At 32.6% G+C, this 20,200-nt stretch overlaps 4 protein-coding genes across 4 annotated transcripts; 2 read left to right on the top strand and 2 right to left on the bottom strand.

Annotated features, from left to right (window-relative positions):
* Positions 1-1,516: 1,516 nt before the first annotated feature.
* On the top strand, positions 1,517-7,016 carry LOC125841443 (calcineurin B-like protein 1). Its single transcript, XM_049520576.1, has 9 exons — positions 1,517-1,735; positions 3,066-3,214; positions 3,610-3,692; positions 4,811-4,870; positions 5,159-5,267; positions 5,424-5,476; positions 5,793-5,873; positions 6,301-6,413; positions 6,723-7,016. Exons 2-9 carry the CDS (start codon positions 3,130-3,132, stop codon positions 6,784-6,786), a joined length of 648 nt encoding a protein of 215 aa, XP_049376533.1. The 5' UTR covers positions 1,517-1,735; positions 3,066-3,129; the 3' UTR covers positions 6,787-7,016.
* Positions 7,017-8,957: 1,941 nt separating this feature from the next.
* On the top strand, positions 8,958-10,129 carry LOC125841439 (peroxidase 41-like). Its single transcript, XM_049520572.1, has one exon. It carries the CDS (start codon positions 9,033-9,035, stop codon positions 9,990-9,992), a length of 960 nt encoding a protein of 319 aa, XP_049376529.1. The 5' UTR covers positions 8,958-9,032; the 3' UTR covers positions 9,993-10,129.
* Positions 10,130-10,560: 431 nt separating this feature from the next.
* Positions 10,561-13,276, bottom strand: LOC125841446 (60S ribosomal protein L37a). Its single transcript, XM_049520581.1, has 5 exons — positions 13,145-13,276; positions 11,773-11,812; positions 11,073-11,161; positions 10,855-10,937; positions 10,561-10,765 (listed from the first exon to the last, which is right to left on the bottom strand). Exons 1-5 carry the CDS (start codon positions 13,145-13,147, stop codon positions 10,702-10,704), a joined length of 279 nt encoding a protein of 92 aa, XP_049376538.1. The 5' UTR covers positions 13,148-13,276; the 3' UTR covers positions 10,561-10,701.
* A 1,099-nt stretch (positions 13,277-14,375) lies between these two features.
* LOC125841433 (beta-amylase 3, chloroplastic-like) lies at positions 14,376-17,941 on the bottom strand. The gene is made up of 4 exons (XM_049520566.1): positions 17,364-17,941; positions 16,386-16,596; positions 15,962-16,072; positions 14,376-15,478 (listed from the first exon to the last, which is right to left on the bottom strand). Exons 1-4 carry the CDS (start codon positions 17,876-17,878, stop codon positions 14,690-14,692), a joined length of 1,626 nt encoding a protein of 541 aa, XP_049376523.1. The 5' UTR covers positions 17,879-17,941; the 3' UTR covers positions 14,376-14,689.
* Positions 17,942-20,200: the final 2,259 nt, after the last annotated feature.

Raw genomic sequence — 20,200 nt, 5'->3', positions numbered from 1 at the left:
TTAAACATGTTGATTTTATACTTGATAGATAGTTGATACTATATCATATAAAATTACTGATAGTTTTCCTAATTTTAAGTAATTGTTTTTATAAAAGGAAAATAAACATCAAACATGTTGATTTTATTTTTTTAACGTATGAATGTATTTAATCGTTAGTAGAAAAAATAATTCCTTCTAGTGATCTAATTTAGTAGGTTTTCCTAATTTTTCTTTTTTCTTTTTTTCGATTTTTCATCTTTTATTTAGTTTCCATATTGGAGCTTGATTAATTTGGATTCAGATCGCATTGGACTCTATTCAGTAAGCGCGCTCCCTACCAAAGATTTTTCCATACTCAAGGCTTGAACTTAAGAGATATGGTTAAGGCATAAGCAACTCCATCCGCAACTCCACATCTTTGGTAGTCTAACTTACTTTCTTTCGTACAAAAGAAAATTAAATAAAAGGTATTATAATAGTGTCGGTCTCTCACCACATCCGTTGTTGTTGAATTATGATATATGACGAATCATATTTAACATTCAATTAATTAAAATGTATTTTTATTTTGTATAAATATTTATACTATTTTTAAAATTATATTATCGCCAGTACAAAATAACAATGTACAATCTTACCATAACACATGAGTAGGGAGTAAGCAATTAAATGGTGGACCAACTAATAATCATGATAAATTTGTGTTATGTTTTCGAGAAAACAAATCTTAAGACCACATGTTTTTTAATTGAAGGTCAAATATGCGTGATCAAATATTAAAATTAATTAAAAAGTGAGGGATCAAAAGTACTTTTAACACTAAATAGAATAATGCGACTCTAAAAATAGAGAGATATGAAGGCAGGAGGTCGAGGATTAGAGTAAAAAGTTTTCTCTGTCTCTATTTATTTGTTCATTTTTTTTAGTTGTTCTTAATTACTTGTCTATTTTGACAAATCAAGAAATCAAGAAAGGACAAATATTTTTTTTACATATTATATCCTCAATTAATTACTTTGAAAAAGGTAAAACTTTTTGAAAATCTTAAGTTTTTAATTCATCCAATTTATAATTAATAGAAGTAAAATGATAAACTCACTAATATTAATCATTGTTTTCTTAATAGGTATGTCAATTCAAAAGTGAACAAGTAATCAGAGACAGGGAGTAATAGATAATGACGAAATCATAATTTTTCACTAATGACATTAAAATATAACGAAATAAATTCAATGAAGAAGTCAATAAATGTCAATATATAATATACAATCATAAAAAAAAAAAATAGTATTACCTAAATATACTATGTAACTTTCTAACGAAGGGCTACCAATCAAATTTTAATCTAAAAATAGCATAAAAGTCTATTTTTAACCTTTTACTCAACTAATTACTCAAAATATTTTACCGTGGTTAAACCGCGGTAATACCTCATGCTGTAACTTCCCTATTCGACCACGCTCTTTTGTCACGGGTGCAGTTCACGCGCATTCCTAATTTATAATTTTTCCTTCTTGTTGTTTGTTTATTCTTCTTCTTGGGGTCACCAAATTTGGCTTCTCCCACTGTTTTGTCTTCTCTTCTTTCTGCTCTCTCCTATATATATACACAAATTTTGTGTGTATTTGTATATGCACTCACCAATTCTTGAAAACACTACATATTTCTCTTCAGAAAAGTTGTCTCTTTTTTGAGTTTGTTTCTGGTTTTCTGTTTAAAGGACGAGCAATTTCATCTTGGACATCTTTAATCTGTATGTTTTCGAGATACCCATTTCGTTTTTATGGGTTTTAATGTTTTTTTGATGTTTTAAGATTTGTGGGTATTTTTTGTTTTTGTGTTTTGGGATATGCCTATTTGGTGTTTTGAGAAAGAAAGGATAGAGGGTGTAGAAATTTATGATGTTTTTAGATGATGGTGTTTCATATATTTTGAATTTGTAATGAATTTTGAAGTTTTTCATGTAAAAGTTCTGATCTTTTTTCTTTTTATTGTTCTTTGAGAGTCAAGTACAGTAATGATTTTTATGCAAAAAAATTAGCTTTTTTATGGAGGGGTTAAAGGGTGGGTGGGTGGGGGATTAGGCTGGTGGGCAATTCAAGAATCAACAATGTACTGTGCCTCAATTTGAAATTAGTTGAAGGCAGCTCTTTGAATCATTTATATTTATGTTCTTTACTACTGTATTTCCTTCATGTGCTTGAGCTAAGAGTCTATCGGAAACATCCTCTCTACTTCGCAAGGTAGGGGTAAGGATGCGTATACACCACCGTCCTAGAATTCACTTGTAGGATTACACACAATATGTTGTTGTACTCTATTGGATTTATTTGATTCTAATTGTCTAGAGGATTAAATTAATTCTTAATGATTGTCAATCTACTCTGATTCTTCTTGTTTACCCGGGCTTGATTGAGGCAGGTTTTGAGAAACTTACAGAAAGGAAGTTTAGGCTAGTAAACAACTAAGAAAATGAAAAAAAAAAAACTAGGAGTATTGTCTGGTCTTTTGACTTTTAAATGCCAAAATCCTTTGCATGAATACACTGTCATTTTGATCAAAGAAGTAACTTGCTAATCTTCCTTCATCTTTTTTTTTCCCTATAGTATGAATCCTTTCCTGTTTTGTGGTTGGAAATGTAGTTTGGTGAAAGCCTGACCGATGAGTTCCTATAGTATCATTAGAGTTACTGCAATTTAGCAAGAAACTTACATGGAGGATGTATGTTCATGTTACCTATCTTTCGTTATGGGGAAATGAGTAATCCATAGTGGTTTTCAGTGGCGGAGCCAGGATTTTCAGTAAGAGGGTTCAAAATCTAAAAAAATAGACACACAAAGTAGCCAAAGGGGGTTCGACATCTACTATATATACCTAAAAAATTATTTTAACCATGTATAAATCATATAATTTTCCGCCGAAGGGGGTTCGGATGACCCCCCTCATTGTAAGGTGGCTCCGCCACTGGTGGTTTTATGTTTTGTCCTTGACAGTTGATATAGTTATTATACTGTATATTGGTATGTGTATGTGAATTTCGATTTTGTATTGCAAGTTAAAATGGTTTTGATGATATATTGTAGTGAAGCTGGTTGCTAGACACCATTCTAGTTGTGTGCTTCCTCCTCGGTCGCTGTTCTTAAGAAGATGGGCTGTTTTAGCTCTAAGGTGGCAAGAGGACATCAGTTTCCTGGTTATGAAGATCCTATATTCCTGGCATCCCGAACAGCATGTGAGTTACTGGTAACTGATCTTGGTCGGTTGAGGTTTTTTAATGTGTACACGTTGATTTAGTCAAGTTGAACTTGCCGTGTGAATTTGGATGTTTTGAGATGAAAGAAATAAGTAACTTTGAGGGAAGTTAAAGTAATGATCTTCAACTTCCTTGCTATCTTTTAAGTTGCTAAATCCATTTACAGAGTTCAAGTCTTGTTTTTATCTTTCAGTTTACTCTTACAATATGTCCGTTCTTCTATTGCTGGTTTTGTGTGCCTAATTTGGTTATGCTGTATGTTCTTGCTTTACAATTTTACTCTTTACTTATTCCCCCGAACCTCCCAATTGAGATTTTTATGTAGTAGAGAACCTTCCTCCTCTAGTCTTATTTGTTTGTCTTCTTTTATGCAGTTACTGTAAGTGAAGTACAGGCCTTATTTGAGATGTTCAAGACTATTAGCAGTACAGTGATTGATGATGGGCTGATAAGCAAGGTAGTTTTTATTTAACTAGTGAAATTTGTTTCAATGGGGCTTGTGATTTCCTGTTGCATGATGACAGATGAATGGTTTAAAGTAGACTATGTTTTCTCAATCTCTTACCATCAGCCAGTCAATAATAACGTTTTCCTCTTTTCCTGTCGAAAAAAGAGATCTTCCTCTCTCTTTTTTTTGATCGGTCAAAAAGGAAACCTTCCTCTCCTTTTTTTCAAATCGGTGGAAAAGAAAATCTTCCTCTCTTTTTTCTTTTGATCGGTGGAAAAGGAAATCTTCCTCTTTTTTATTTGTTGATCGGTGGAAAAGGAAATCCTCCTCTTTTTTATTTGTTGATCGGTGGAAAAGGAAATCTTCCTCTCTTTTTTTTTTATCGGTGGAAAAGGAAATCTTCTTCTCTTTTTTTCTTTTGATCGGTGGAAAAGGGTGTCTTCCTAATTAATCATGGATAATGAATTTATTATAATGTTCCTACCTTTTTTTTGATTGGTGGAAACAGAGATCTTCCTAATTAATCTTGGATAGGTAGTAGAGCGTTGTCTCGCTTATCCTTTCGTACTAGTAGTTGTAGCATTATTTATGTAGTTTCTTGTCGCTCGATTTCTGTAACTATTTGTTGTTTCTTGCATTTTGATTATACTATTATTTTGTGGTAAACTGGTAATTACTGTTCAAAATGATTTGTCATGCTTTCTGTAGTATTTTACCATGACTTCTTCATTTCTGTTATTTGTTTTGCCATGCTGCTTCAAATTGTTTCTCTTTGAGTCGAGAGTCTATCGGAAACAACCTCTCATCATCCAAGGTAGGGGTAAGGTTGCGTACACTCTACCCTCCCTAGACCTCATTTTGTAGATTTACATTGGGTATGTTGTTGTAGTGGAATTTGTTATGAAGGGGCTTTGAAACATCCAAAACAGCCTTGATTGTCTATTTGTGATTGTTTCTCTATCATGAGATGGAAAAGTTGTTCTTGTGAGATATTAAGTAGAGTTTATTTGTCACACAGCGCACCTTATATTCTTTTTTAGTGTTAACATATTTGATTGAACCGCATTACAGTCGATAATATGCCTATTTTTGCTGTTCAATGAACAATATGCTTTATTGATGTGCAGGAAGAGTTTCAGTTGGCTTTATTCGAGAATAGAAAGAAAGAAGACCTCCTAGCGAATCGGGTATGGTATTTCATTGGTATTGATTCGATATTTTGATATAATACTGTGCTTAGAATGAATACTTAATAAGTATTGCTTGAGTAAACATATCGTAGAGGTTCTTATGTAATATTTTGTTGAAGTCTTAAAGGACACCTATTAGTAGTTCGCCAAAATATGGATATTTAACTTGTGGAGTGCACTGAGTTGGCAAGTATGCTAATTTGTCTCTCTAGGTGAAAAACTACTAATTTTATTGCCTTGATGCGTGCGGGATATTAATTTCCCCTAGGAAATTTTTACTTGCAGATTTTTGATCTCTTTGATCTGAAGCAAAGAGGAGTCGTTGATTTTGAGGATTTTGTTATGGCAATGAATGTTTTTCACCCAAATGCCTCCCAGGAAGATAAGCTCACTTGTAAGTAAAAGAAAAGATGTATATATATCGATATTCTCTTACTTCATCACCAAAACAAAAAAAATAAGATATATATATCTCGGTATTTTGTAATTTCTTTAGTTTAATGCATTGCATGCAGACAGTCGCATGAAACTCCATTTTGTGCTATTGCAGTTTCATTTAAGCTGTATGATCTGGATGGCTCAGGGTATATTGAACGACAAGAGGTGTGTTTCTTTTATGTATACTTTGTTTCTTTTTCATGTTATGTTGAGAGTGGCCTATGTGCTTCTTGTTATGTTTGTTTTCATGTAACTGGCATCTTGTGTGCTTCCTTTATACTTCTCCTGGTTGTGTTATTGTTCTTGTGATCACTTGATCAGTGGAAACTTGGTTTTGAATTCTTTCTAGACATTTACAACCATTCATTTTTTACTCTCATAATGTTTGTCCATTCGGAGCTTCTTACATTATCTTAATTTATGGGATATTAGTGAGTCATTCGAGACATTTACAGAGGCTAATTATTTGTGGTTTTGGCAGGTTAAACAAATGTTGATTGCACTTTTACGCGAGTCTGAGATGAAGTTGGCTGACGAAACCATTGAGATAATACTTGATAAGGTAATTTTACCCCATCCAATTTTTCATGGTCGGGTGATATTGCATTAGTGATTTCTTTTTGTCAAGAGGCTCAAGTTTATTGAAAGACTATAATAACTCACCCACACCGGTGTTTACACTAATAAATGCAAGACAATATGTCTTTCATACACACATTTGGTTAAGTGATCCGTATTCTCACTTTAACCTCTTAAGATTAAATTGTTTGGTTTGATGTGAACATCGGGTGTTGGTACGTATTTAGCATTGGAGACCGATGCATATTGAGTTTGCTTTCAGTATATAACTGAGAAATTTCATCATCACTCTTTAAAGTTTGCATTAACACAACCTTTTTGCTTGCTTTTTTTTTTTTGCTGGTCATTTGCTGTCCTAACTATTGTCTCAACGAACTTCGAATAATTAGTGATCCTATTTCTATATGTAGACATTTTCAGAGGCGGACTCAAATCAGGACGGAAAGATTGACAAATCGGAATGGCGAAGCTTTGTGGATCGAAATCCTTCATTACTAAAGATTATGACACTTCCATATCTAAGGTATAATATATACCATTTGATCAGCGATATTTAAACGATGAGTCAATCAGGTCACATTTATCTGTTGTAGCTTATGTTACTCGGATTCTTCAAAAATGCCGCGAGTGTGTGTTAGATCCTCCAGAAGTAATGCATTTTTTGAGGATTTGCCACAAGTGCCAAACCATTTTTGGAAAGTTCAAGCAAACATAGGTTGTTATATCTTTTAGGTGACCTGATAGTGTGAAAGATTCTTACGGTCAGTGTATACGAGTTGTACTCGTTAAAGATTATACGAGGGCTAACGAGATTTACGTTTATAATTTGCAGGGATGTTACAACTACTTTTCCAAGTTTTGTATTTCATTCAGAAGTTGATGAAGGAGCTACTTGAGGAGTAGGGGAAAAAGGGTGTAGTTCAGATTTTAATTAGTTCTTCTCCTCCACATATTTCATTTGTTTATTTTCCCAAATATATTTTAAAAATGTATCTAATTTTATATTTTATTGAGGGGAAAATGCAAACAATATATATATATATATATAAGTTGGGTGAGGAGGTTTTGTTTAGCCCTCCCTTTTTGTAAATTGGTCAATTAATATATTTTTCTTAGATTCACTTGATTTACTGTTGTTTTGTTCTTTATAAAAGTTATTTTTACCCTTTGTAGAGAATTTATATGTTTTTTCATAAAAGATTTTCTACTTTTTGGTATACGCATTGTACTCGGAGTTTTTATACCCTCCTTTTTCGATAGGTGTGTGGTCACATTGTGGAGTTTGACTAATTTAAATTTGCTTGAAAAGTCTTGCTTTAGAGATAAATCACTAAAAATTGGAATTTAAAAGTCGAGACATTGGTTAAAGATGAGGTTCGATTAATACAACTTTGCGTTAGTAAGTTCTACAGTGCATTTAATCAAAGACGACTCATTCTATATTCAAAATTAAACCTGAAACTTCTAAATAAAAGTGTAGGTAAGCAATTGGTAGTACAAGAGAAAAATAATTGTCCACATCTCGACTTTTTCTTTGTACAGGTTCTCCATTGCTATAGCTATAAGTTATGGTAGCTTCAAACCACAGGACTCGCCCCGTAATTCTATAGAATATACTACAAGATCTTAGTGTTATACTCTACTGTTGCAGTAATCAGGTTCACCAATAATATCAAAAGATCTCATGTTTACATTACTATTCTTGATGATTTGAGTATCATGGACCATAGAGAGCTCGATCGTTCTGCCATATGAACTTAGAGTTTGTACATGAATATATTTTAATACAATGTTTTTTTTTTTCACCTAATACAATGTTATGTTGGCCTCATTGAATTCTATATAGCTAATACTATTTATTAAATAATGTGAAATTCTTTATTTTATGCCAAATAAATCGTGAATTAAATATATATGATTTAGCTATAAAGTAAAGCAGCAAAGTCAGAATTTGACATTTATGAGTCGTGAACTTGTTACCAAGAGCTCATTTTAAAAAAAAAACAAATTATTTAAAAAATTGGGGAAGGACAAAGAGATATGATCTATTAGCTTTTTATGGCTTGTTTAAGTAAAATCTAAAAACATTTTATAGCTTCACTTGTGATGGCAAGTTCATCAACAATTTTTATCAGGTTATCAATTAATACTTATCGTAGAAATTTTCTTGTGTCACCTGATAAACGATTAATGCTTATCAAAGAGATTTAGGGGCGTGCACTATTTGGATTAAATCGAAAAACCAAACCAAATTAAACCGAATTCTAATTTGGATTGGTTTTTTGGATTTTTGGTTTGGTTTTGGATTTATAATTTACTTTGTTTGGTTTTTTGGTTTGATTTCGGATTTAGAAAAATGAAAACCGAAAAAATGAAAAAATCGAATTATATATATATATATATATATATATGTTTAGAATTAAGTTGAAGTTAACCACTTTTGTCCCTTTTTAGTTATTTTCATTATGATTTAGTTTATTTTTTTATGTTTGGACATCTATAATTGATATACTTTCAAGTATTGTGTTTTACGTTTTACTTTTGATTTATATTAAAAAGTATATTTAAGAAATTCAATATTATATATATATATATATAATTTTTTTTAAATTGCAAATATAACTTTGTTATGTTTTTAATAATTGACATAACCGATTAACCAAACCGAAAAAACCCAAACCAAAAAGAGAAAAACCAAACCAAACCAAACCAAATTTTTTTTGGTTCGGATTGGGTTACACTTTTTCAAAACCAAAAACCGAAAAACCCAAACCGAATAGTATAAAACCAAATCGAAAAACCAAATGCACATCGAGATTTACCTATAATTACTTTTTTACAAATGAAATATATTTAAATGGTTGATCAACCGCATGTCATGATCAATTGAAATTCTTCAATCACATAAAAAAAATTAGATGAATAAATTAAATAAAAATATAACCATTGTTTCCCTAAAACATCTCTTAACCATAAAATTAATTATCATCCAATTCTTCTTTCTCTACATTTGTTTTCTTTCTTTCATTATCAAATGTGTTTAGTTTTTTGTAATCCCCTTTGGAATTTGACTCCATAATCATCTTCTTTTTTTTGTGAGAAGAAACAGATCAATTGATCTGTTTTCTTCTCTTTTTTAACAATGACTTGGCCATTGCTTTTTCTCTTGTTTTCATCTTTTGCTTTTTCTCATGCACAACTTACATTGGACTACTATGCTAAAACATGTCCACAATTTGATTCCATTGTGAGGGACATCTCTCAACAAAAACAAACGGAATTCCCCGCCACGGCGGCCGCGACCCTCCGCGTCTTTTTCCACGACTGTGCTGTAGATGGTTGTGATGCCTCCATCCTTATCAAACCAACCGCCTTCAACAAATCCGAGCTCGACTACGACATCAACCATTCCCTTGCGGGAGACGCGTTTGACCTAATCACCCGCATCAAGACCGCGGTCGAGCTTGCTTGCCCGGGCATCGTGTCGTGTGCGGACATCTTAGCGACCGCCACCCGAAACCTCATCGTCATAACTGGTGGTCCCCACTACAAAGTCCAGTTGGGCCGGAAGGACAGTCTAGTTTCCAACTTATCAAACGTGGAAGCACACCTGACGCGCGCGAATGCGACGGTTGACCTAATGATCAATAAATTCCAATCCATGGGGTTTGATGTCAAGGATATGGTTGTGTTGATTGGTGGTGGACATACAATTGGATTTGTTCATTGTAAGGAGTTTGCTCATAGGATATTCCCAACTCCTGACCCTACAATGAACCCAATATTAGTTGAAAGATTGAGAAAAATGTGTGCAAATTATACAAGTAACAATGACATGTCAGCCTTCCTAGATGTTATAAGTCCTGGTAATTTTGACAATGTGTTGTTCAAGAATTTAATGAAGGGCATAGGGGTACTAGGTTCAGACCAATTATTATATAGTGACCCTAGGACAAAGTCATTTGTTGAATTATATGCCAATAATGCTATTGCATTTGCTAATGATTTTGCTCAAGCAATGGAGAAAGTAAGTGTATATCAAGTCAAGATTGGTCAACAAGGAGAGGTGAGGAAGAGATGTGATTCTATTAATCACAATTGAAAGAATTTGACATAGATTTTTATTTTATTTTATGGGATTTTTGAACAAGTACTCTCTCCATGATGATGATGATCTGTAGAATTTGTGTTTATATAATATGATGATGAATGATAATATTGGACAAGAATTTTATCAGTAATTTGTGATTATTTGATAAATTATTTTTGTTAGTTTGAAATTTTGTTCCATCATATTGTCCCAGGCTGTAATACCATCATCACATATGTTGTTCATTAATTAAAGTCATGTTGTTTAAATTTCCAAGTAATTAGAGTGGGTAATATAAATGTGATGTTCTACTCAAACAGAACTCATTTTATCCCCAACTATTCACTATTCAAAGAACAACTTTAGCTTCATTCAATATATCATCTCAATTGTGTCAGTTAAACACTCCAACTTACCAAATGATAAGCTAAAACACCTCCAAAATTGGGGTTGTATGTAGCTTTCATTTTTGTAGCAAGAGTCTCGAAGAAATGAATAATATAGTGAAGCTAATCTGCGAACTCAAAAAATCATTGCAAGAAGAGATGGAAATGATATTAACTTTCTCAGAAAAGATCAATTTCCTCAACAGTATCTAAATGACTTAATCGAGTGCGTTCACAAACATCAAAATGGTCTTGTAATTGAAAAACATATCTGATCTCAAAATTCCATAGACTAGTCATAAGCAGATAAACAAAAAAGCTGATTGATGATTGCTCTAACTCTCAGTTTGCTCCCTCAATCTTCGGATTGTGCTCCTAACTGTCACAGCACTTGCAGTGCTATTGAAGAAAAAGATGAATCAGTTACTCGCGCAAAAAAAAAGAAGGAAAAATTGAAGACAAATATAGATAAGGGAATAAATTATTACTTCAATGTATAAGCACCGCCTGCTTTGACTTTGCCGCAATCTTTACAGCCCCAAATACCTACAGCTTTCCTCTTCACTGCATACTGCTCATAGTGACAAGTATATCTTCAGATCACATGTATATAAGGCAAACCAAGTAGAGCAGAAAGGCATTCCGGAGATGGTGAAATCCCGTTTCATATAGCTGCTAATTTATCCAAAAGACCAAAAAAACATACCTTTCCACAAAACTCGCAGAAGTACTTGCTATGCTGGCTAACCTCCATTTTCTTAATCTGCTTTCGCAGACTGGCACCATACCGGGTACCTAAACAAATATGAGATATTTAGAAACATAACTTTGCTGGACAAAAAACAGAACACATTCTATGTAACTGCAGAAAGAGGAAAAGGCAATCTACATACAAATAATTAAATGTTAAATGAAAAGTATATACATAGGAGTTCTAATAAAATAACCAGTGGAAAAACAATGGGGATAATTAGATGGATGCAACCAATTGATATTCTTAACAAACCAGAACAGTTCTGCAATTTCCTATGTGAGCTCTTTCTATTTACTCGAAAAAATTGTCAAAAAATTATCCCATTAAATTTTTCAGCAAGTATTCGTAGATTGAATGAACTAAAGTTATACAAAATTTAAGTAACATGTTCTAGTATAATCAAGAATACAAGGAATATTGGTACATCTTTGTTTTAACAAATGTGCAACTAAACTGTGGTTTCTTCAGATTCAGCATAGCTTGCCATTCTAGCTAAGACCAAAGTCTTTTGTGTGAAATACATATAGAAGCAAGTTAATCAACCATATTCATGCATATAAAATGCAGTTCTATCTGTGTATTTATGTAAACAAATATACTGCATGGACAATGCAAAGGGAAACATAAAAAAAATTATAGAACCATTACTTACCATATTTCCCAACTATTCCAGCCTTCTTGGTCCTCTTAGTCTGCAGAAAAAAAATAGTATGTTATTTTATAACTCATCTTAAAAAAGCCTCAACTGAAAAAAATGAATCTTCATCATCAAAAGTCATCTACGACTAGGTCCACCTCAATGGTGGAATGAACAAGCACACCTCTACAACAAAGATGTTGTCAATATCTTAATTGATCAGTAACTCTGAACATAATTTCTCATCTAGGAATATTCAACCTCTCAATCCAAATCAATCAAAGCGCACTGCCTTTCCTCGTAATGAAAATATTACAACCAGATGAGCTGAACAAATTAACATTTTAGTTATCTAAACACTCTTTTATTCAAATTGTTCATGAACAAAGCAATGTTTTTCTAAAAAGTGACATAGTGATCAATGAAGCATGGGTTATCAGCTGTCACAACACCAGTCCAGCTAAGCTTGAAAACCTTAGTGGATCACTCAATCCAAATCCATCAAAAGTCACTACCTTTCCTAATCATAAAAGTATTACAACCAGATGAACCCACAAACAAATTAACATTTTTAGCTTTCTTAAGGCACTTTTTTTTTTCAAATTGTTCATGAACAGAGCAATGCGTTGCACTAAAGGGTGCGATATAGTGATCAATGAAGCATGAAATATCAGCTGTCAAAACTTCAATCCTGCTAAGCTTACAAAAACTTCGTGTATTCTCTCGATCCAAATCCATAAAAAGCACTACCTTTCTTAGTCATGAAAACATTACAACTAAATGATCCTAGAGAACACAATCTAAATCAACAACAACAAACCCAATGTAATCGCACCTGTAGGGTCTAGAGGTAGAGTGTACACAAAACTCACCCCTAACTTGAGGTTAGAGAGGCTGTTGCTCACACTCAGCTCAAAGAACAATTAAAAAAGGCAGTCACAACAAACAAACAGAAACAACGACAAGATAGCTAGAGAACACACTCTAATGCACAAATTAACATTTTAGTTTTCTAAAGACACCTTTTTAAAACAAATTGTTCGACGAAAAGACCAATATACTGTACCCAGATGTACGGGATAGAAGCAAATAAAGCTGGAAATAGACCAAATCAACTGTTAAAACTCCATAACCCGCTAGCTCAAAAACCTAATCCACCTCTGCTATATCTTTTCATAGCCATATCTGAGACCAAAAAACAGCTCCAATTCCAATGGATCAGTAATATAGATCTTTTTGACACTTAACAATAACAAGTAATCAATATCAAACCTGACGAAAACAGAACTATTTTCGCACAAAAAAACAAAAATCAATCACCGAAAACACAAATTTTGAAGAAAGAACAAAAAGATTGAGCTGATATGTATGAAAATTGAGAAGTTACCATCTTTGCTGAATTTGTTCTCGATGAAGGAAGGGCGTTAGTTAGCAGAGGAAACCCTAAAATCCTTCGTTCAACTAATTTATACAATTTTGGATCGGGTTGGGTTGGGATGCGGCCCAGTTGAATGTATTCAGTCTGGCCCAAATTAACATCAGGCCCTGACCTCCTAGTTTTTTAAGTATATTTTTTAATACAAAATCGAAAGTCATATCACCAAAATATTCATGAACTAACACATATGAAAAACTGAAAAATTGCCTATTTTTTGTTAAATGGATCCTAAATATCCAAAAACGTTGTGGATCATCGTTTAATTCATGTTAAATGACTCCTAAATGCCCAAAAAATGTTGTGAATCATGGTGAGGTTGAACGTACTGATCTCTCAACTCATTACAGATGGTCCCGTAAAGTTTTTTCAAAAAATTGACCAAAATTTATATCAACAAAATATTAATGGGCTAACACACGAAAAACTGAGAAAATCTCCTAATTCATGTTAAACGGCTCCTAAATGCCTAAAAAAATTATGGATCATGGTGAGTCTATACGTATATGTCATCGAACTTTTAGAAAAAAAAATTATTTTTGTCATCAGTTAAAATTTGGCTCATCTATGTTATTTTCGTTTGAGAAAAGGTTCATTCATGTCATTATTTGTTAACCCTATTCTTGACTTGAACCTTGAGGGCAAGGTTTTTTTTTTATAAAGATGGGAGTATTGCTGTGAAGGATATTGGGCCGAAGGGCATGTTTGGCAGTATCGATAGGAATGGGCCTGGACCAATATTGGCAAAGCAGCCTAATAGCGAATTAAGTGGCTATGATTGGAATCCGAATTGATAAATTGTAACTTAAGAGAGCAAAATAGGTTACGCATATTGAAATTATTGGGTTTGCAACATGTAGAAAAGCACTAAAATTAATCAACCAATGGTACGAGAGTACACCGGGGTACATATCGAGTCCGGTGTATCAAAGTTTTCATATGTGAAATTTGAAAAAGAATCGGACCACAAGGGTGAAGGGTCTATCGTGGTCTATCTTATCCTGCACTTCTGTCAAAGTCGTGGAGACAACTCTGATAGAAATGCAGGACGAAATTGTGTATTATAGACTACATTAGAGGGACTCGTATAATTTATTTTAATATCACAATAAAAGTAAGAAGAAATATGATTAACAAAACTATATATGTACATAATACTTAATTGTAGGAGCTTTTTCTCTACAATATTAAATGTGGAAAGGCACAATTTATTATTATTTTGTACAAAGAAAAAGAATATACTCATTTGAGTCCTATAGTTGCAGAAATAACAAATATTTTTCAGACTTTTATGGACTAGGTACTATAATTTAGTTTTTAGCTTTTATTCTCCTCTTTATATGCTATACTATATAAGAGTGACTATATATTTTACATGTTACATTGATGAATACATTTTCTTTTATAATTGAAAAATCTATGAAGGTCCAGTTTAAACTTGTGACATATGTTGCACTCTTACCACTGAACCAAAGCCCCGAGGCCAAATGAACCTCTCTACACAACTGCAACCTCTGCAGTTTTCTTAGCATGACTCTGTTTGACAAATCTAACATACAAGTCTGTCCTACTCGAATCGCAGTCTGGAAGCCTCGTGTTACCTCCTTCCGACATGTTCTTCACAAACTCAACGAGATTTCTCCAATTCTCGGGCTCGAACAACCTTTTGTTCAATCTCAAATATGTAAATGCACTCAATCCATTTCCAGAGTCTGCTCTGCTTGTACTCAAAACTTGTGCATATCCTCCTCCATCATACCTCTCTAACGCATTTTCTCCAGCTAGTTCTACTCCAACATTTCTAGTCGCGTTTTTCACTTGTCTAACCAAACCTTCTGGTGAACAATTCGCGCTATGTGGCTGCTCCCCATCCCTCATTTCCATACAAGTAAAGTTAAAAACAACCCCACGTTTCGCGAACATACGTGCTATTGGTAAATAACCATCTTTGTTCCTTGTGTTATAGTACCCTGCTGTTAACTCTGCTGCATGTGATCTTGTGTTATAATGCCAATGAATTCCAGCTACTTTGCCTGATAATTTACAACTTGTTCCTTTGAATATGCTTTCTGCTGATGCTAGGATAGTGTCTCCATGTTCTAATAACTTTCTTGAATACCATTCTAGGAAAAATTGTCCATATTCACTATTCCATGTTCCATCCTTTTTGAAAAAACCAGTTTCCTCTGGAAACTGGTTGTACTGACCAGAATCGTGGGGCCCACCTCGGCCCCACAATTCGTTTCCCATTGCATCTGCTGATGCTGCTAGTGAAGCCTTCATGTACTGTTTATAATATCAACAAAGGAAAAAAGTTTAGTTTTTATTTTTTTATGTTTCATTTTGTGGAAGTCTCTTGCTAGGGGCTCAACTGAATTCCCTTCGCCTACGATACAAATACATTAAAAACAACTTTTTTATGTATATTTATATATATATATATATATATATATATATATATATATATACATTGTTGAATCGATTGCCTTGACATAAGAGAAGATTTTAGTGTAGTGACAAAAAGTGGCTTAGACACCGTTTAGGCTATGTTGCTCAGATTCTCCAAAAATTTGTTGTCGCACCTATGTTAGATCTTCCAAAAATGCATAATTTTTGAAAAACCAGACATATGCCTATTGATATTTTTGAAGTGTCGGGACAGCATAGGGTTTAGATAGGTGTGACATCCTTGCATTTTTTAATTTTTTTCATTAAAATTTCTGGCTCCGCCACTATCTCAAAATGTAGAAGGAAAAAGTAAAGTTTTACCTTGTCAAAGCATTGGAATTCACCAATACCAGGAAATCTCCAAGTACCATTGCTTTCTGGATAAGATGGATATCTTAGTTCACCACAAGGACCCATTCCCACTTGTATTTCCTGTGGAAAAATAAAAAAAATAAAAATTCAAATTCAATTTTTTCTCTTTTATTTTAGCTAGGAAAATTGTGGTCCCTAATATTATGACACTTTAAATTTTTTTTAGTGGTCCACTATTTTGTATTTGGTTAAACAAACAAGTTTGGTTGATCACTTGAGATTGACATAAAGTAATTCATTGATTTTGATATCTTTCACTTGTTTTTCTATAATATACACGGACAATGTAAAGAATAGTTATATCAATGTAAATATTTTTCATATCGTCAGTGCATAAGACTTAAACTTTGTAAAGAAGAATTAAAAGACTTACCACTATAACATCTCCTAAGTAATTCTTGAATCTTTCTCTAAAACTTCTCATGTAATCAGTGTAGACTTGAATTGGTGTTCTTCCTCTAAGTACTGGTAATTGATCACAACCTAAAGAAATGTACTCAGGATTTCTCCTGCCTGATCTATCTGTATACACAAGATCTGGGTTTTTGCTAATTTCTTCAAGTACCCATGGAGGTAGAGGGATGCTGCAAAAATAAATTCACAATTTTAAGATTAATCAGTGGCGGAGCAACACATGATGCGGAAGGGTGGTCAGTTGAACACCCTTTGTCAATTTTTTTTACTAGTATATATAAAAGTATATTGTGTATTTACTTGTTTCAAGTTAATAGACTAAAGGGAGGTCAGTTGAACTTGTATATAGAAAAGTATATCGTGTATATTGGTCCAAAGTTACTTTTTACATATATATTTATTAAATCTCAAACACCTGTGACGAAATTTCTAACTTCAGTACTACACTTGATCATAAAAAAAAACTTGAACAACCATGGTACGTAGATTATATAAAAATGATACATTTTGAGATTTTGGAAGATGTGGCAATAGTAGGATAGGGTTTTGTCCATAGCCCATAGGTATAATTCTATCAACAATTTCAAAAAGAAAACTAATTGTTGAAAATAGAACAAAACAATAGATATAAAGAGAATGTAAGAAATAATGGTATGTATACTATATATTAGTTTTCAAGAAACACAAACAAAAAATTGCTAAATATTTGAACTCTAGAAAATCAACAAACATTACTGTTTTTTAAAAAAAATAATCAATTCCACTATTAATATTCAATAAAGAATATGGTCATTAATGACTCATTCAGGTAATAGATAAAGGGGTATACAGTCAAATAGTACCTCTAATGATTAATAGATGCTATCAAATCATTTTCTTAACAGGTGTATCAGAACATTAAACGATAGATAAAAATGACAGAAGAGGTCAATAATACCTGCAGGAATCTCCGACGTTACCACCACACTGATGAAAAGACATGACAACTTGAAGCTTCAATCCATTTGCTTGAACCATCTTGACAAGTTCATCATATCCTTCCCAATTATACTTCAAAGGTCCATCTTTTTCAACCAAACCCCACCAACAATCCACCATTACCCCTTCAACTCCAGCACTTTTTAATGCCATCAAACTAGCATTCATAGCTCTTGGCTTGTTCATATTGCCTCCAATTGATATAGTGTCAAGTGGTAACATCACAAAAACAGGCACTTTGGTACTACTATTGTTGCTATGAGTACTACTTGTGAGCATATGGAATTTCTCTTTTTCTTCCATATTGGGATTCAAGAATTGAACTTCTTGATTGGAACTTTTTACTTTGAGATTGCATGATGGTGGATTGATTTTAGCAAAACAAATCATGCTTGAGATATCATCATGTGTTCTATAATTTTTTCTTTCTTTTTTATTGATAAAAGAAGTTGAAGAACAAGGTGTTAAAGCCATTTTTTTTTGTGTGTTTTTGTTGAAAATTGAAGTTTGAAAAATAGAAGAGGTAGGGATTGATGAAGCTTTTGGATGTATATTTATAAAGGGGATCAAATATATGATGTATGGATGAGGAAAGTTTTGAGAGTTTTATTTTTAAGAAATTAAAAGGAAGAAAAGTGTAAAAGTTCAAGACAGGTCAGCATATATACCTTTTCCAGGTACGTCCCGTTCTCAACTTGACAAAATGACACATATTAAACACATTTATATTTTTAACTTTAGTTATGGTTTCTTTAACCAAGTCAAGAAATATAAAATACGTTCTAGGAAAAGATTGACAATTAATATTTGAATTCCTTGGATATTGGAGGTTGTATCCCCGATAGATATAGTGAGATCCATTCATCTTTAATTAAAGGCTAAGTTTAAATATTTTACCCTTAATAGGCCTATTTGCACAAATTCTACTTAACTTGCCATTCTAGTGTATATTGTGGAACACTAAAACCTATTTTCATGTTTCTTTTGGCTAACTATGAATAGTTTTATTTGCTTGTGTTGTCGGTCTCATCTCATGAATTAATTTTTAGAATTTAACGAATAATTTTATGCAGCAGCATTTAAAATATTATTGTTTGCTATGCTATAGATATTTTTACGGAATATTCTTAATTGGATAGAAAAAAAGGAGAATAAGTGAATTTTTTTTATTTTCAACTATAATTTTCTAGCCATATTTGTGTGATAACCAATGGGTGGCTTGCTATTGCCACAATTGGGCATACCCCACAAGAAATTAGCACATTCTTCTTGTCATGTACTTGAATAAAGTCTAGCTCTTCAAACACATTTTGTGGATGAAAATAAATCTTGAATTTCCCAATATGTATAATTCATAATTTTAAAGATAAGTATGAAATATGAAGGGCTCTAAAAAGAAGTTGAGTTTGTGGGTATAATCAAAATTCTTTGCTTTACTTTTCTTCAACAACTCTTTTTTCTCAAGAAATCACTATAAGTCACACATAGCTACTCATATTGATCCAACTTTACACATTTGTTGTATGTGTTCTAGTCAAGCAAGTGTTTTGCAAGTAATAACAAAATGCATCATTCAATTGAATTAGCTGGTTACAAATACATGATAAATAACAAGTGATGAAAAGTTTTGATTTTATAAATAAGTAATTATGTATTTGAATTGAAGTACTGAAACTGATAACGAAATATCTAACTGGAGATTAAGAATCGAAAATACTTGCTCACATCCAACTTAAGCATCAAACTTTTTGTGTTAATTTTTCATGTTTAAGTAATAATAATGTACATCATATGCAGGATTTTGTGTGAGCAATATTAATTTGACTTGTCAATAGCACAACGACTTATAACCTATTATATATAACAATATATTGGTGTAGAAAATCTCAAATTCAAGATCATTAGCTACACAAATTTCTTGAGTTTGGCAAAAATATAGAGTTGCACTTTTAACTTTGCATACAACTTTTTAAGGCTATGATGAAAAGGATGCTTTTGAAGCAATTAGAATTTTTGCAGATACAGTGGACCAGCAAGTGATTGAACAGTTTGCAATAATTAAATGAATACTCTATCATTAAACTTTGAGTCTAAATTTTGAAAATTGATTGGCTGTGAGTGTTCACACGTGTTTGTTCCACTAACACGTGCAATATTTTTGGTATGACATAGAAAATAGGATTTTATTTCCATATTTGTTGACATTATGATGCAAAGTTTATAAATTATAATGCTAAGATTTATAATCCACAAGTATGTAGTATTATATGATTTGTCGATTCATTGCATTAAGAAAGGATATATGTCACGTGTAATGTAAAATATACCATTGTAAAGATGGTTGAGTTGGTAAATCATGTGGTGTCCCATACGAAAGGTTAGAGAACGATTTGCTTTATCAACGTCTTTTTAGTCGTGATTATTGCATTGAACCTATCTAATATATTTTACATCTTCTGTTTGATTTGCAAGCTAATGCATGTGAGCTAGGCGAGTTTACCTAATGCACGCTGCAATAATAGTGACTGCGGATTTTATTTGAGAGTTAAAAAAAGGTATAATATAATGTTGGTATAATATATCACAAATATAATAAATTACATTTGATAATAAAATAACAAAAATAAATAAAAATATATATTCAGGTTGAGGTGCGGATATCTCGCTCTCTTTAAGGAGATTCAAGCTCACTGCGATATAATTTACATCAATCCAACAATATATCTCTTGATTTGTTATCTGTAGGATACAATAGTCCAACAACGTCGTACAACTCAAGTTACTTCAGATTAGTTG

Source organism: Solanum stenotomum, chromosome 10 (assembly GCF_019186545.1).
Source record: "Solanum stenotomum isolate F172 chromosome 10, ASM1918654v1, whole genome shotgun sequence".
Taxonomy (NCBI): domain Eukaryota; kingdom Viridiplantae; phylum Streptophyta; class Magnoliopsida; order Solanales; family Solanaceae; genus Solanum; species Solanum stenotomum.
The sequence above is the reverse complement of the archived record's forward strand: the minus strand, read 5'-3'. Positions and strand labels throughout refer to the sequence as shown.

Coding starts and splice junctions, on each gene's coding strand:
- LOC125841439 (XM_049520572.1), top strand. CDS start 9,033: ATGACTTGGCCATTGCTTTTTCTCTTGTTTTCATCTTTTGCTTTTTCT.
- LOC125841433 (XM_049520566.1), bottom strand. CDS start 17,878: ATGGCTTTAACACCTTGTTCTTCAACTTCTTTTATCAATAAAAAAGAA. Junction 16,597..17,363: donor AACGTCGGAGATTCCTGCAG/GTATTATTGACC, acceptor TTATTTTTGCAG/CATCCCTCTACCTCCATGGG. Junction 15,479..15,961: donor AATTCCAATGCTTTGACAAG/GTAAAACTTTAC, acceptor TATTATAAACAG/TACATGAAGGCTTCACTAGC.
- LOC125841443 (XM_049520576.1), top strand. CDS start 3,130: ATGGGCTGTTTTAGCTCTAAGGTGGCAAGAGGACATCAGTTTCCTGGT. Junction 3,215..3,609: donor CCTGGCATCCCGAACAGCAT/GTGAGTTACTGG, acceptor TCTTTTATGCAG/TTACTGTAAGTGAAGTACAG. Junction 3,693..4,810: donor ATGATGGGCTGATAAGCAAG/GTAGTTTTTATT, acceptor ATTGATGTGCAG/GAAGAGTTTCAGTTGGCTTT.
- LOC125841446 (XM_049520581.1), bottom strand. Junction 11,162..11,772: donor TGGAATAGTTGGGAAATATG/GTAAGTAATGGT, acceptor ATATTTGTTTAG/GTACCCGGTATGGTGCCAGT. Junction 10,766..10,854: donor GGCGGTGCTTATACATTGAA/GTAATAATTTAT, acceptor TTTCTTCAATAG/CACTGCAAGTGCTGTGACAG.